Source organism: Engystomops pustulosus, chromosome 2, assembly GCF_040894005.1.
Source record: "Engystomops pustulosus chromosome 2, aEngPut4.maternal, whole genome shotgun sequence".
NCBI classification, from domain to species: domain Eukaryota; kingdom Metazoa; phylum Chordata; class Amphibia; order Anura; family Leptodactylidae; genus Engystomops; species Engystomops pustulosus.
In genome coordinates this window covers 60,516,961-60,535,182 of record NC_092412.1, presented here as the reverse complement: position 1 = coordinate 60,535,182, position 18,222 = coordinate 60,516,961, and the positions used below count along the sequence as shown (strand labels likewise).

Sequence of the window (18,222 nt, the reverse complement as noted above, 5' to 3'; positions counted from 1 at the left end):
TCTGTCAGTATCCACTGTTCTTGTAGCTGCTTATGCCCTTGTTTTTAAGAAAAAAAGGTTGTAAAAATTATGCTTATCAGTCTGAGGGGGTTCCCTCAAACTCATTTGCAGAATGTTTAATACCTTTTTTTCTTAAAAACAAGGTCCTAAGAAGCAAAAAGTAGAGTGGATCCTGCCTGAGGGGACACAAACCAGTATGTCAGTGTGCTTGGTTTACAAACCTTCATCCTAGTGATTGATGTCCTTTAACCAGAACCAGTTTGACTTTACCCCAAGTGCCACAAAACCAGTTTAACTTTAGGTGTCTTCCCAATTTTCAACTGTTATCCTGTGTAATAGAATCTGGACTATGCTACACTGAGTTCAAAAAGTGGGTGAAACATGGAAGTCTATGAGGAGAAAGGTTAGTGTGACAGCTAAGGAAATTGTGATGTTGAAGATGTTATCACCCAATAAACACGAGTTTGGTCATTAGTCAGTGATAGCCTGCACATTACATAGGACAATTCCTCTACAAATGTTCGTTTCCCTTTACTGGCCTGAAAATTGGCACATGTAGTCAGCACTTATGACAAAAATCCAATATCCACATAGAGGATTTATCAGGATTAATACTCACAAAGGCAGTATATTTGCATGTGGTTTCATAGACGGCGAAGTGCGGCTGGTTACTATTATTTTAATGTTGAATATACTCATACTATGTAAATATGCAATAAATGGGTTGACTCTTCTTATTTTTGTACGATTTACAAAAAATTATGTGTTAGCCATCCAAAGAACTTACAGTATATTATATATATTATACAGAATCTGTAGAATAATAGGTACAGAAACTGTATACAGGTAAACACCATACATAAAAATATACTCCAGGCAGATGGATACTGTAGAAAAAGACATTATAAATTGATAGGTGTAGAACACACACACACACACATATATACATATACATATATACATACATATACATATATACATACATATATACATATACAACAGATACATGGATATTTAAAGGGAACCTGTCACCAGGGACCTCATTTTCACTAAAGTCAGGTTGCAGAAGCCCATGACACCTGAAGTGCAAAAATGCCTCTGCCTTTTCTAAGCATTTGCATTACAATGTAATTGTGTGTTAAAACTTACTCTTGCATCCTAACAAAATCCTGGGGTAGTCACAGGGGCTGGGCTTTGAATATATAACAAGAAAAAGCGATGCAAAAAATATGGCAAAAAATGTACTTTATTAAAGGGAACCCGTCACCACTATTTTCACAAATACAGCTAGTGACAGGTTCCTATAGAGCTCTAATAACTATTTGACACCCTGCTTGTAGCTAAAAATTATGCCCCTGAGATTCCCATATATTCAACTTTATAGTTTTATCTGGTAACTAAGCATGGCTACATGTAGTCCAGGTGGGAGTGGCCTCCTCGGGCTGAATCCAGCAGCTCCTCCCCATCCCTATCTCTGTATGCTGCTATAATGTCATGTGACCAGGGTGACATCGCAGGTCCTATAGCTTTTGTAGCATTAGGAACTGTACACTAAGCATATATGTCATGAAATCACAGCATATTTTATCACATGAAATCACAGCAGGCGGCATGGAGAGGAGTAGAAGTCCATGGAGGCTGCTGTGATGGTTTTATGTGGTCAGATATGTACATGGGGTATAGTTTTCATATTAAGTAGCTCAAGGACCTTTGATGATGTCACCCTGGTCACATGACATTAGGCCACGCCCCCGTGGACTCGCTCCAAAGCTGCATAGATACCAGGCAAGATTATAACTCTGATTTTATGGGGATCTGAGGGGAACAATTTTTAGCTAAAAGCAGGGTGTCAGATAGTTATAAGAGCTCTATAGGAACCTGCCACTACCTGTATTTGTGAAAATAGTGGTGACGGGTTCCCTTTAAGTCAAATGCAATGAATAACAAACACTAAGAGATACACAAGGTCTAAAATCACTTAAAAAGTGCTACCATGAGCACGACTGTCCCCAGAAGGGTCAGGGAACAGAGTCCCAGACCCGGGGGTAAGCCACAGGCGGACAAACACCCTCCCTAAGTAAACCCCCAGTTCTGCATGAATACGGCAACCAGATCTTAAGACAAATACTAATATTGAAGTTATGTTACCTCAAGCAAAAAAGTATATATATAAGGAGTGAAAAAACCTGAGTAGGTGCGAGGCAAAGCAGATGGGGGAAGAGGGTGAGCCGGCTGTGGAAAAGGAACCCCACGCGTTATGTCACGTCCTCGTGACTTCCTCAAGGGTGATGGCGCTGTAGTGTTCTGTCCCGCTTATATGCCCAAGAAATAAAAAATTACCTTAGAATCAGGTGGAGTGATGGCGGCCATGCAAAGACGCTGTATGTCTGTTGGACCGGAGAACCGGAAGTCCCATTATGCACAGGCGCCATATACAGGTAGTGGCGGATAACATTAAGGCGCATGCGCCAAGTGGCGAATGGGTGCAAGTCAAGTAAACCATTCCAGGACCATCAGTATGCGCATGCGTCCAACAAGATTATGCGCACGCGCCAGAACAACAACAAGTGTTCAACCCTGGACCCAATAGCCAGTGAAGCGCCGGTCAATTGGCGCCCAAAAGTATTAGGTGCGCGCTGTAGTAGATGCTATGAATAGAAGCAGTGCAAATTAAAAGAGGTAACGACTTGTGTATAGATACGAATAAAACATGATACAACCTAAAGTATACGGCACAGTTGTGTGGGTTGGGAAAAGAGAGGAAAAGGGCATAAAAGCGGGACAGAACAGGGACAAGGAACACACATACATACAAGAGATACGTGTCTCTTAGCATAGGATAAACAAATCAATATATGTCAAAAGTACGATAAACCAGTGGAGCCAGCAACTTAAGGAATAAATACAGGTAAATATAGAAACAAGGAGAAGTAGTATTAGTTAGTCCAAGCAAAACACCAGGTTATGAGGAGTTACGGAGAAGGAGCCGTTAGAAGGGATGATACTTTCAGCATGAAGACAATTTTTCACTCGGAGATGTCATGATGACCATAGGGAGCCAGGTAAGCAGTGAAAGCAGGGGGCTGGACTTTGGTTTGGATGCATTTCAACAAACAACATGTGACTTGTCTGAACTGCAGGCTGCCTCCATCTTTGTGCTCCTGTACAGCTTGTCCCTCCCCCACTGATGTCAGGCTGTGACCTCGGAGAAGAAGCAGGAGCTGTACAGTAGCACAAGGGTGGGGGCCAAGCTCTGCGGAGTGAGTAACACAGACAAGGCACATGTTGTTTTTTTGAAATGCATCTAAACGAAAGCCCAGCCCCTGTGACTACCCCAGGATTTTGTCAGGATGCAAGGTAAGTTATAACACACAATTATATTGTAATGAAAATGCTTAGAAAAGGCAGAAAGGCAGATTTGCACTGAAGATGTAATAAGCTTCTGCAACCTGTCTTTAGTGAAAATGAGGTCCCTGGTGACAGGTTTACTTTAAAAAGATACTTAGGAAATATTTCATGTAATTGATATTAATAACTAATGTATGTAGATAGATACCATAAATTGTTAGGCATGATAGAAAAAGAGAAACTGTAGATAGAAAAGATAAAAGAAGAATCGATAAAAGCAAAGATAAAAGATCGATAAAAGCAATAAGTGACATGTTTTTAATAGAAATCCTTTTGAGGCCTTGTTTGAGGTCCCTTTCCAAATTTAGTACAGTCAAATCTCTAAGTATATAAATGAGTTAGCAGACAATTACTATTAATTGTAATTAATTATAATAAAATATACACAGAACCCTACACTTCCTTCTCTAGTTACTGATCCTGACTGTTGTCTTGGTGTTTGAATGAATATACTGTATTTACTCAGTGTTTCGTTTCGCTTCTACATACACAGTCACTCCAAAAATGCCCAGCCCAATAAGCCAAATGCATCTGAAGGTATAGAAACCAACACCTGCTGCACTGCTGGAAATATCGTACAGAGATACTGCCTTACAACATCCACTATGACTAGTACAGAATATACCCCAATATATATACAGGAAAAAAGATATCTTACAGGATGCAAATGTATTAGAGGTTATCTTCTGTTGTATCTAAAGTTGCAAATTAGGCGAATGCCGCACAAGGCTGGTTTCTTCGAAATTATGACTTTTTGAATTATGAATTGTGTCATTTTGTACAAGGTACAAAAGAGGAAGCAGCGAGGCTTCACATGTTCAAAATTATAGATACTAATAAAGCCAAAATAATTCCACTGACTATATCGCAGTCTGTGGGTTCTTCAGGAAACAAAACTCGCTAAAGGTTCAACAGTATATTTGGGTGTCTGCAGGACCTTCATTTTTGATAAAATCTGCTACTTGTAAATGATCCTCCAGCATAGATCTAACCCTGGCGTAAGGCGTCATGCACACAGAGGACAGTTTGTAGCCTGTATTGTGGGTGGGGGAACACGGTTCACCATGTCCATAGGAACTGAATGGCGCCAAAATACAGGCATGAACAGGACCTGATGTATAACTCACATGAATGGCCGCACAGCTCGCTCACACTGCGATAAAATAAGTTTTTTGCACCATAACTGTGCACAATTGACCTGTATGGGGCCCATGAGCTAGCCAAATAGTCCCTTTAAATAGTGAAATATTTTGCATCAGTATTTGATGCAAAACCAGGAGTGGGTCCAGAAAACTAAAGAGACACAGAAGATTCCATTATACATTTTCTACGTGTAGGTTCAACTTTTGCTTTTCACTTTCAAATACTGATGCAAAATACTGATCAATTATTGACCGTGTGAATGTGGTCTGAGGGTGTGTTCACACATGGCGGTTTTGGCTGCGTTTTTTTTTTTTTTTTTTTTTTACACGTTACTATGTTTGGATGGTTTGAAAGCGTTTTTCTTCATTGCGGGAAGTGTAAGCAGCTGTGTCCCAATGTTAAAGAGGACCAATCACCCTGAAAAAAAACGCACTAGGAGCCGCTTTCTAAAGTAAGCAGCTCCTAGGGCTAGCCCATTATTAGCAGTGTTAAACTGTTAGATATATTAGAACCCACCGATAAAGTTAGCAGACACTACAGCGCCATAGCCTGAGAACGCAGGACCGAGCTTACAGCGGTCAGGCATATTCATGAGGGGTGATGAATAAGCCATAGCGCTGTGAGCTTGGTCCGGCGTTCCTATTGTACGACGCTGCAGTGCCTGCTAGCTTTATTGGAGGGATCTGAGGGTGACAGGTCCTCTTTAACCCAGTTGCTTATACTTCCAGCAATAATGAAGATGCTATCAAATTGCGCATGGTAATGTGAAAAACCACATGCGTTTTAGGGATGTGTTTGTGTGAACGCTCCCTGAAAGAGATTAGATACATATATTTCTTCAACAAATCTACCAGGTGCCAATATAACTCCACAAAGCATCCACAAAAGACTCTGCTGTATGGAAAAGCCCATGTGACGGAGGTTCCTGACATCACAGCAGGTAGAATGGTGACTGTGACCGTATTTGTTACTCTAACCCCAACAAATACAAGAAAAAGGGTCTTTCTACGTTATGTAAAGAATCAGCCCTGCGACTCTGCCCTGCCCTTACTTTCCAAGTCTATTGACTACATAGATAAGAGATAATAACAAAATCACTTTAGCACGTCCTTCCACTTATCAAGTGTAAACCCTCTGACACACATCCAGAATCCTGGGCATGGCAGCTAAAGGGCACCGCACGTGTACAGCCTCAGGACTTTGTATCATGTTGTAATAATAACACAGCTCTGTATCATCCTCCTATGTTACATGATTATATTCCTACTATACAAATCTTCACATTTTTACTAAAAATGTATCTATTATATAATAAAGTTATCAGTAACTGAATATACCCAGAGGAGACGGTCAGGATACTAGTATTAAAGTTACTCTGCACTTGGTGTATTTTATTTTTTTTCCACATTCTTGCTAAATATGTCAAGTGTTTATGTGGCTTTTTTGTTGTCACTCTTTCAACACTTTTTTGCAGTTTTTGAATTCTATACAGAAATTCTATGCATGTCTGAAATGTCTCTGAAACGCATTTATTAAAGTTTGTAAAGCAGTTAAAAGACTACTTAAAAGATTGTGACTATTGGAAGGATAGGGGCCACAAGAAGGAATAGAACCTACGTTTTCTACAGCCTCTGTATGGATCTGTGAAAAAAACATTCATGTGCATGGGTCCATTGAAATTAACGGTTTTTGGCGCACGCAATCGGATTTTGGCGCAATCGTGCCGACTTTCATGCAACACAAATCGGGGGCATGGCCATCGGATAACCCAACTGATTCAGACTAAGCGCGGGATTTAACATTCAAAATTGTGTCGCAAGCTTTGCACTCACATACACCGGGAAGAAGAAGGTGAACTCCGGCGGACCTGAGCGGGGAAGCGACACATACAGGAAATTGGATGAACGATCTTAGTGAATTGCGGCAGCTCCGAATGCTCGTCGGAAAACGCACCTCACTGATCGCCCCGGGTAAGTAAATGTAATGAATTATTTCAGTAACAAAGTAGTAATAAACAGATCACGTCTGCATTGGGAAGATTGTATTCCGCAGCAGATAAATGACATGTCTGCTGTGTGTGTTCCGGATTTGGAGAAATCCCATATCCTTCACTGCTGGATTGTTACGCTGTGGATATCCCCCCACATAAGTTCTGTGCATAATTGGCATTGTGTGCACACAGCCTTAGGGTGGTTTTAGTCTGAACATTTCTGGAGAAAAATGTAGGCTCCTTTTACCATTATTTCTGAAACCTTTGACAATATGTTATATTATAGAATTTTTTAGGGGGAGGTTTGTCTTATTTGTTTTTCCTTTGATGTCCTTCTCTCCTTTTAAATATCGCCATGTGCGAACTAAATGAATAAAACATGTAACCATAAAAATCAAGAACCAAATAAAAAAAACTAGAACAATGAAGCCTAAAAAGAACCACAGGAGGAACAGAGACATTATGCAGACATTTCAGAAGGTGGATCCATGATCGTGTAAGGCAGAGGCCATGGGTTATAACCCCCCAGGTTATTATGGGTTTATCCAAGTCCCCATCAGTCTATGATATAAGAGACAGCATGTATCCAGGTCAGATAAGATTGTACATATAGAATATAGAATACTATTCCCAGCACATTGTAATTGCACATAGACTGGATCCATGACATCCCTGCAGACCTTAGATCAGATCGTGTATGATAGAGGATATGATGATAATCCAGCATATTGCACGCACAAGGATTAGATGTTGCAGATTACACAGACCGGGTCATCGCCCTGCACTGCAGCATCTCGGGCATTGTACACACATGACATGACAGCTCCACACAATGGAGCCCAGCTCAATCCCTGCACAGACAATGGCGCATCCTCTCTACACCCCCGGTAGGTACCTGCACTCATGTCTCACCCCATATACATCCTATACACGACCTGTCCGCTCCTTACCTCCGTCTTTGAGGAATATACAGCAGCCCCTGCGATTATCTCTCACTCGCATCTGTCTCTGTTTCCTCCCTGCTGCAGCAAAGCCTATTATTCAGATTGCAGCACTAGAGCCTCCTGTGGCGAGCAGGTGAACTGCAGGCGGCAGAGAGTGGAAATGGAGATGCACACCCTGCACAGCCCTGAAGAAATGCTTCATATGGTTCTAGGTATTATTGTGTGGAAGTAAGGAAGGGCTCTTTACTTCATATTTGCCTGTGTTGCAATTATAATTTAATTTCAGATTATAATATAGGTGGTTTGGGTGGTAGCCCAGGACCAAGCCTTCTTGGCCCATGGCCACCTAAACCAGCCACCAAATTTTATACTGCGAAGGACCTTCACCCATGAAATCCTCGTAGATGTACACAAGAGCCTTTTCAGGACCTTTACCCACAGCTGGAAAGCAGACAGAAGGGACACATCCTCTTCATTCTAGAAAGGCCTAGTAGTGGAGGCAGCCGTGATGGGGGGTACAGGTAACGGTAGGGTTAATCCGGGGGACACTGCTGGTGGGCGGTATATCTAGCAGGGGACACTATCCAGAGTATCGCTATCCCATGCATCTATATCTGGGCAACGCTCCTCTTCCTCTTCGACGCGACTGAAGTCGAAAAAAGACAAACTCCCGTCCTTTTGTTGAGCTGGGTTAATGTCACACAGCCCAGGCCGGGTCTATGAGGGCCTGTGAGAAGTGAAGCAACAATAATTGGGGAATCACGGGCTGGAGAGGTGCATTGGGAGAAACCACCTTCGCGGATACTCTCAACTTACCGGCCCTCATACACTTTCTTCAGCTGTGTTTTTTGCTATTTATGTTTTGCAATTAGGTTTGTAATATTAATATGTGACATGTTATATTATAATTTGTTATGTTAAATCCTGTTATTAAATAAGCTGCTGTGGCCGCAACTTTTGTACAGATGAAGTTTCGAATCGTGGTTAGTTTGGTTGGTTGGTTAAATGGGATTACTGGCTTCTGGGAGTTTTAGTCAAAAGAGTATCTGGAGTTGTGAGCTGTTGCACATGTATGCATTCCTGTGATTTTATGGAATAAATAAAGCATGCAGTATCGCTTAGTAGTGGACGTGTGATGATATCTGTTGCTGGATCAAGTTTTTCAGTTCAAGTTCCTGTTTCACCATTGCTGTCAACCCTACCTGTGTTCCAATGGCACAGATAGTGTTGCAGCCTCCCACTATCTGGAACGACAGGAAAGACCTGAAAATTTAAGAATTTGCTGCTCATCTGGTTGGGAGGTATGTATAACAAAACAGCTTCAGATTGACTCCAGATTAAGTCCTGTTGTATCTGGCACCAAAACATAAGCAGGAGCTAGCTCTATAGTGTTGGTAATCATAGTGTTGGTAGTCAGGTTCTTCTCAAACCTCCAAGCATATTTAGAGTGTCATGCCCATCGTGTAGTCTGACAGACTATACTAAAACTGTAAAGTCAATGGTGCCTTACGTACCAGTATTTTTTAACCTTCCAGGATTGTAGGAGGCTAGAAACAATGGTGATTGGGATTCACCAATTCCAAAAAAGACCTATGTCATGGTAGGTTCCAAAATACTTACAAAAAAACCGAATTTCTCATTCCCTGTTCCTGGCCGGGGTTTCAACATTAACTGAACTGAAATTAACAGGATGTACTTTACATATACACATATATATATACACATATACGTACACATTATATATATAATACATTTCAGGACCACATAATGTCACTTCTATGGGACTCTCTTTCCTATGTTGTCCCTAGACCTGAGGAAGCCAATGTTTGCCTGAAGTAGGTTTTTTACTATCAATTTGTCTTGTTGTGCGTTTTTGGACTTGGGACAAATTTATCCGTGCCCCAAACTACCAGGACTAATACTGCAAGGCCCCCATGTGAGCTGACTCTCCTTCCTATGTTTTTGTGTGTAACACTAATATCCACAGAAGGTTTCTTATCAGATCATTGCCCAATACTGTGCATGGGTTCCACTTGTTTTACTTCTCCCCTAGTTATTCCAAACAATAAGTGAGCTAATAGACTACTTGACTAAATGAATTCATTATTCAGACTTGGCCACCATTTTTCATAGCTAGATTGTCCACTTTGATGTGCATCAATCCATTTTAGGCACATTTGTTGTTAATCTAAAGGTGGATTATAATCTCCCACCACAAATGTGGACCTGGTGAGAATTATTTGGGTCGGACTGTACCTTTGAAAGAAAAGGAGAAATTTGAACCAGGCTTACCGCAAACACTGGTCCTTTATTGTATTTGAATGACATCATCCAAGGGTAAATCCATAAAACAACACCACTACTAAGTCTATGCCTCTGAATCAACATCTTCAACAGATGCTATTGATTCCCAGAGCAGCACAGCAAGGATACCTCTTTGTGCCTTCTCTCTATGACACGGGTGGAAGAACCTGGTGAAGAGGCAGCTGTAGGATTTCCAGAATGTATTGTATTATTATTGGCTACAGCCTGGGGGTGCTCCATTAAAAATGATTGAATGAGGAGGTACAATATATATATATATATATATATATATATATATACCGTATATTCCGGCGTATAAGACGACCCCCCTACTTTCCTGTTAAAATATAGAGTTTAAGATATATTCGCCGTATAAGACTACCCCTTTTCCAACGCATACAAAACACCGGTAAAAATTAAAATTATGCCCCCCTCCCAGAAGCCATAATTAATGCCCTGCCCCCCCCCCCCCCCCCTCAGTAGCTATAAATATTATATATTTATGCAGGCACAGCTTAAAAAATAATGAGTATGTGCTGTGTGTATATTTAATTATAAGAGGGTGATTAATATATATGTATGAGGGGTGCTGCATATATTGATAATGGGGTGCTACATGTATATTCAGTCATTCATAAGGGGATGTTATATTTATGAGAGGTTGCTGCATATATATTCATTCATGAAGGCTGCTGCAAATGAAGGAATGCATGAGTGGGTGCTGTATATTAGGGGCTCTTTCATGCTATATGTTATATGTTTGCAGTACATAGATTCCTTAATAAGGGGGAGCTTGTTGCCGTATTAAAGGGAATTAGTAGTAAGTAGGTGGTGTATGTAAGGTGAGCGGTATGCAGTTTGGGGCTGCTGTATATTCTACAATAAATTGAGGGTGCAGTATGTATTATAAATTATTTCAAAGGGGACTGTATTATATCAAAATTAAGGGTCACTGTATTTATATATATATATATATATATATATATATATATATATATATATAGCAACATGGGGAGAGAAAAAGAACTGGACCGCACATCCACACAATGATCTATTGCCGCTAGGCTACATTATATAACGAACTCGTGGATCTTAGTTACATTTTGATCAAATTGTATAAGCCCACCAACCACTTCACAGTGACCTCTTTATGGTGGGTCCTTACGCTATTATATGTGGCATCACATGGCGTCCACCACCACTGCAGCACAGCGCCGGCAGGGACCAAGTCCCGGTTGCCCCCCAGCACCCATACTGGCAGGCATAGCCCCCATGGCTACGGGCTACGGGTCCCCACCACCATGTGTGAACAGGTGTTGAATACTCACTGTTCCATGTGGTTTCAGACACTAGCTGAGAGGAAGTAGGCGGTCCCTGTATGCAGTCTCCTGCTAATTTAAAAACACCTGGGGCGAATGGGGCGGAGTTGCCCCCCCAGCACCCATACTGGCAGACATAGCCCCAATTTGGTCTCAGACACTAGCTGAGAGGAAGTAGACGGCCCCTATATGCAGTCTCCGCTGTGCTGCAGCGATGGTGGACGCCATGTGATGCCGCACATAATAGTGTAGGGACGCACCATAAAGAGGTCACCATGAAGTGGTTGGTGGGCTTATACAATTTGATCAAAATGTAACTAAGAACCTCGAGTTCGTTATATAATGTAGCCCAGCAGCAGTAGATCATTGTGTTATGTGCGGTCCAGTTCTTTTTCTCTCCTCATGCTGGTTTAGTACATTCTATCACTTCATTTATTTTGTTTTTCTTGGTACCAGCACTCCGCCCCATTCAACCCAGGTGTTTTTAAATTAGCAGGAGACTGCATATAGGGGCCGCCTACTTCCTCTCAGCTAGTGTCTGAGAGCACATGGAACAGTGAGTATTCAACACCTGTTCACATGGTGCGGTATAGCATGGCGTCCGCCTCTTCTGTGGTGCGGTGCTGGTGGGGACCCAGAGCCATGGGGGCTATGCCTGCCAGTATGGGTGCTGGGGGGCAACCGGTTCTTGGTCCCTGCTGGCGCTCTGCTGCAGTGGTGGTGGACGCCATGTGATGCCGCACACAATAGCGTAGGGACGCACCATAAAGAGGTCACCGTCAAGTGGTTGGTGGGCTTATACAATTTGATCAAAATGTAACTAAGAACCTCGAGTTCATTATATAATGTAGCCTAGCGGCATTAGATTATTGTGTTATGTGCGGATGTGCGGTCCAGTTCTTTTTCTCTCCCCGTATTGATATATAAGTGATAGGTCAGAGAGCCAAGTCTCTCTAATGAATATGGCGTGACTGCATTATGTGAGGGTATTAGTAGTTGATGTTATTTTTTGCTTGGAGTGTGGTTGCTTTCTTAAAATTTGGCTGGTTAATATATTAGACATGATGTAGTGGGGGGTTAGAGGTAGCAGAACACATCTGGCTCTGATATTGGTTCTCCCCTTTCCCCCTTTCCCAAAAACAGAAAAAAACATAACCATAAACATTTTAGTTTCCCATGTGTCCCAAAAATGTTAGATTTATGAAAGGTTTTTAAATGATTATTCCCTGCAGTGAACCCTTTAAGGGGACGTTGTGCTTTGGTTGCATTTTCATTGCGTTTTAAAACATCTCAGCTGTTGTAATGCGTTTAAAAAAATTACATTACTGTTAACGTTTCCTTTTACAAAACGCATTCTAAACGCAATGTTAATGCATGTGTTAACATTGCATTAACAAATGTAAACAGTAATGTAATTCGGCAAATCATCTCTCCTCAGCTATTGTAATGCATTTCAAACGCAGTGAAAACGCAGAACAAAACGCAACGTGTGAACGTGCCCTAAGGGAAAAAAGGCCATATGTCCGAATTTCCAGTTTTCTGTCATTCCGCCACACTTAAAATATATAATAAAAAGTGATGCAAAGGGCATAAGTCCCCAAAATGGTATCAGCTTGTCCTGCCCACCAAAAAGGCAACCTTACACCGAAATATGAAGTTATTGGGGCACATTTACTTACCCGGTCCCTGCGCAATCCCCGATCCGGAATGTCTGATGAGGATGAACTCCGCCTGATATCCTGCATGTGTCGCTTCCCTGCCCAGGTCCGCCGGAGTTTACCATCTTCTTCCCGGTGCATGTAAATGCTTGGCTTGCGACACAATTTCAAAGTTAAATCCCGCGCTTAGTCCGAATCAGTCGGATTGTCCAACGGGCCGCACCCCCCGCATTAAAGCCGGCGCTGAGCCAAAATCCGATCGTGTGTACCAAAATCCTCTGCTAAATGCGGGGTGGATCGGAAATCGTCAGACTATCCGACCAAAGTGCGGATGCAGGACCCTTGGTAAATAAGCCCGTTGTCGTCAAAATATGGTGAAATGAAGTGAAAGGTAAAAGTATAAAATAAAAGTATCTCTGTAATCGCACTGCCCAACGAATAAAGGGTATCTGTCTTTTGGAGTGCACAGTGAAAGCTGTTAAAACAGAATAAGAACACTAGAATATTTTTTTATCTTACATTCTTATACTAGGAAGTGCATCTATTTCTTAAAATGAAAAAATTAAAAAGCTGAATGGAGAGAATAAAAAAACTGAAATGCAAAAAGAAAAAAGGGCATCGAAAGCAAGGGGTTAAACCACCACTGTTTAGTCAGCAAAACTTTTTCAACACTTTGTGCTACTCTTCCATATGATTAGACAAGATGAGATGATTCTACTTACACACATCAATAAGCCTTGGGTATCCTTGACACACATAAATGCCTGCCTACTCTGGGAGAGGTTGAGACTGTGAACAAAAAAGGTCGGTTTCAAAGCTGTGCACCCATGTATCTCCCAGGGGTGTAACTACAGTAGTAGCAGCTGCTATGGGATCTGCCGTGTCAGGGGGCCCAGCCATCTGACCTGCGACATTGAAGAATATAGCATGTTCAACACTATACACATATTATGCTGCTGGGTGTTGCATAATATATATATAACAGTTTCCATCTTTTACAGTACACAGCTGAGCCAGCACCTCAGAGTTCGGAGGAGTAGGAAGAATCAGCAGGACGCGAGGACGAGGGATCTTCCATCTCAACTTCCCCCATATGTGTGTATGATTGTATAAATGTATAGATGTGTATGTTCTGTGTATGCTGTATCAATGTATCTATATGGGATATGTGTGTATATTTGATGCGTATATTCTCCATATGTGTATATGCTGCATGGGTGTATATGGTGTGTACATGCTGTTTGTGTGTGCATATACTATATGTCTGTACATGGTACTGTATGTATATATATAGTGCATATATACCGTATGTATGTGTGTTTATACTGTATAGACGTGTATATATATATTGTGTTTTTATATATTGTTTGTGTAATAATATGATGTATATATACAATATTTTGTGTATTTGATGTATAAATACTGTATGTAAGTGGGTATAAGATGTGCATATACTGTATGTATAAGTGTACACATGTATATATGAGTGCATAAATGTATGTGCTAACAGTGTATAAATGTCTATGTGTATGTGTAGATGTGTGTGATTGTATAAACATGAGTGTAGAAATATGTATATTTTTTAAGGAGGAAAGGGGCCCCATGCAAAAATCTGCTATGGGGCCCTTCCTCTCCTAGTTACACCCCTGCGCTTTGACCTTTAGTGTCCATCTTATTAGACTTGTGCAGAAAGCAAAAAAAAAGTGTCATTTTTTTAATTTGCTGTCTGAAAATATATTAACAGAAGATGCCACATTTACGATTGACATAAAATTATTTGCTTTTTGACTTCTCCCAGCCCTGTTTTATACGTGTGTTGCCCTGCAGACATCAATAATTTCCTTCTGGGACCAGAAGGACCTATTACATATTGGTCTTTTTGGTGGTGAAGCACTGACCTATCAGTTCAATAAGTGTAGGCCATCTGTCGGCTTTCTTTCACTTTTTTGTGCCATCTGTGACCACTAATCAAAACTATTCTCCCATTGGCTGTATTTTTTTGGGTGATGAATGATGAGACATTCTGCCCCATATTCAGAGCTGTTGTTATAGTAGGCTTGTCTCCATCATGTGCTGAGATTTATTTACTCATTTAAACCTGTATCTAAATATCCTTACAAAAACTCTTGCCTCACCAGCCTTACTAATACTTCAGGTATAGTTAGCACTTTTATGGTAATTTTTAAATGTATTCTTATTATTTATTGTCATTGTGAATAGCTCTGTAAATAGACACTTATGCCTTTTTTTGTAATTTTTTTTATTGATTTTTTTTTAAATTTTTTTTATTGTAATCCATTGTAACATTGTAAGACATTCACATACTGGTGTGCGCCCCCTCGGGCAGGATCTGCTCTTTTTTTAAGCTTCCTATGCCCTTGTTTTTAAGAAAAAATGGCTTTAAAAATCATGCAAATGAGCCTGAGGGGCTCCAGGCTCCATTAACACCTATGGAGCCCGGAGCACCTCAGACTCATTTGCATAATTTTAAAAGCCTCTTTTGGTAAAAGCCAGGGCATGAGAAGCTAAAAGAACAGCAGATCCTACAAATCCTACCTGGTGGTAGATGTCTCTTAAGGTTTTAAAGGAACACTACATGGCCTACTGAGTCAAATATAAACACAACATACAAACACCATAAAACAGTGTAGTACCACTTTAACCAAAATCCTATTTAACCAATTTTTTCATCTAATATTTAACCAACAACCTACTACTGCCCAATTAACAAAAATCGGGAATAACGACAGTGAGGTAATATGCAGAGCCCATAGATACAAGAAAGGAGACCATGGCCATTATCAAGTAGCTTCAAGACATTCTACAAGATCTAGCAAAGTGGGATGGTCTTGCTGCGGCGGGGTACCACCAGGTCGTTCCACAGGTACGACTAGCCCTCGTTGGCAGCCAAGGTCAAGGTGCGTTTGCAGGAGACTTGTGGTCAGGTTCAGGCACAGGGTCAGGGCAGGCAGCAGAGATGCAAGGTCAAGTCCAATCCGGCATCAGCAAAGGGAGGTCCAGGCAGAAGGGAAACGGGAACATGGGAACGGACTGGAACACACAGGAGCACAGGAACGTGGGAACTCAGGAGCAGGAAAACGCAAGAACATGGGGAAAGAAACACGGGCTTGGGAGCTTTCTCAATGGCATAGGCTCAAAGATCCGGCAGGGTGTACAGGGAGCAGATTTATATAGAATTCTGGGAAATGGCCAGCGCCAATTAATGGTGCACTGCCCCAGGGGCGCGCGCAGACGGCCCAAGGTCTGGAATCAGGCGCGGGGAGAGGTAAGCTGTACGAGCACCATATGGAAATGGGAGAATAATAAAACTTTTTTGACAATTTTTTTTTCACTTGAATGCTATGAATGCCTTGCTACCCCTTAAGAGGCATTGGCAGCCGCGACACAAAAATGGTGCAGACACTTTATAAATACATTTGCAAGCAGTTTACACAATCTTTTCAGTGCAAAGTCCTACAGAAAACTGGCATAAACACTTTAATAAATAGGGCCCAATATTCTGAGATCCATCATTTTACACTCTTTTTCACTCTTTATAAAGTTTATTGGTCTGATATAAATACCCACATATAATTTGATAGCATGTGACATTTGTGCATCGTGCAGTAATAAGGAAATGTAGCCATTGTAAGGAGTCATTGGGGGGAATGTATTATTGTTGGTTACAAGTTCTTTTTTGTGTCGCCCAACTTTTGTGGTGGCTGGCCTTAATTTATTTGGCGCACCTAAGTAAAGTATATGTGCGTGAAAAAATATCACTCCAAAACCAGGAAGCGGTATGAAAGATGATCAAATCCAAAAGAAGATGATTTTCCAGCTGAGGAGATATCCAGGCAAAGTTCAAGCTTTATTGGTTATTTCCACAGTACATCTTATTGCTAGGATAAAAGTTGACATTTTTCTGGCAGCATACTGCCCTTAATCGTGACTGGATCCAGCCAGGAAAGTACCAAAAAGTTATCCAAAAACAGGTCTAAAATCAAAATAAGTGAATTGAACCAGTTGGGAACCAAAAGACATACTAAGACCATGAAACAGACAAGCCATGAGTGTCAAGAAACCTAGCTTTTTATGGCACCTACACTCTGCAAGTCTGAAACTGGTGCAGAATACAGAATCCAAGCCCTCGCCACTATTCTAAAATTCTGGCATGTAGGAGGCCTGCTTTTCATACTGCCCTGGGCCTATTGTACTGTTAATCCACCACTGGTGCAGGATCCACAAATCCATAAACTAGTATGGATGTAAATAAGCAGGGATTACTAAGGACACTGAGGTTTAGGAGATATATCTGAGATAGATACTCCATTCGTTATCCATTGCAGGAAGCCAAAGAAGAGAGTAAGACTGTCTATTCTCAGGTGCCATATGGTCTCCGTATTCTCCCTGTCCTGTACATTTGGAAAATGTTGTGTGGTCTTGTATGTGTGAGGTTTGTAGCTGCTACCTGATTTTTTTAATTTTTCTTTTCTTCTGATCTGGTAACAGGGACAAGACCCTAGAATAAGTACCTGGGGTCAATCCATTAGGTCATTGGTTACTTACTAAATACCCCAAGGAAACCTTTCTGCCCTCATGACCCTAATATTTCCCTATAAAGACAATGGCTAACATGCCCCTAGTGTAAATTTGTTCTGTGTTCTTGGACTCATGCATATCTACAGACGCATTCTATTGAAAGGGAACCTGTTCTTATTTTTTCCTTTTACAAGTTTACTTTAATTTTATGTGTAAGATGTGCAGTGCCAAGATCAAGATTCTAGAGAATCTCGGAAGATATGAATAATGTCTAGTCTATAATATTCTACGCTGACTGATGTGCTATCACTAGCAGTATATTTCTTATTTGTGTAGAGAGTGCAAGTCTTTTGTTTAGTATATATTGTAGCTAGATATAGCAGGAACAAGCGCAGTGGTGCATGGGAGAAACAGGGTCGGGTAAGGTTTCACATTAAAGCTGTTTATGGCAACATAGTAGGGTAATATAAATCAGAACTGGAACAAGCTATTGCTGCTATAAACTAGCTCTAAAGTTTTATTAAGGAACATCTTTAAAATATTCCAGACAGCCAAATCATAGCTCTACTAAAAACAAACAGAGAGGTTAAGTCATACTACTAGGCTCCAATGCCAAACCAGTATCAGGCCGCCCAACTTTATCGTATAAACATAGTACTAGCCTCTTCATATGGGGAAAAGTCAATATAAACGCCTTTGCAACTAGAGGTAGGGAATGGGCTACAGCCACGTGTGTCCTCCTCCCTGACACACAACAGAAAGGATAAAAGTGAGATGTAATGAGGGAGTAGGCTATTTAACAAGGGTGAACTACGACCACTTTCCCTGTGCTTGGCTTGCTGAGGCGACAACTGCATGAGTGCATGAACTCGCTGTCTTCTCTCCTGGAAGTGGACAGAGTCAGAGCCTTCCTCCAA

General features: G+C 41.2%; 2 protein-coding genes across 5 annotated transcripts in view; one reads left to right on the top strand and one right to left on the bottom strand.

The window, feature by feature from the left end:
- B4GALNT1 (beta-1,4-N-acetyl-galactosaminyltransferase 1) overlaps window positions 1-11,253 on the bottom strand; it is an 86,891-nt gene extending 75,638 nt beyond the window's left edge. The window contains exon 1 of one of the 4 annotated variants that reach the window (XM_072134854.1): window positions 11,118-11,253. In XM_072134854.1, the coding sequence (XP_071990955.1) occupies window positions 11,118-11,125 (8 nt within the window). In that variant the 5' untranslated portion in view covers window positions 11,126-11,253. Of the gene's footprint in view, window positions 1-7,491; window positions 7,631-11,117 lie in introns of those variants that run through there. The other 3 variants (XM_072134852.1, XM_072134855.1, XM_072134851.1) reach the window with 3 other exon arrangements.
- The window catches only part of OS9 (OS9 endoplasmic reticulum lectin), a 68,782-nt gene continuing 57,896 nt past the window's right edge, over window positions 7,337-18,222 (top strand). The window contains exon 1 of the mRNA XM_072134850.1: window positions 7,337-7,428. The gene's annotated coding sequence lies outside the window, so the exon portion shown is untranslated. The remainder of the gene's footprint in view (window positions 7,429-18,222) is intronic.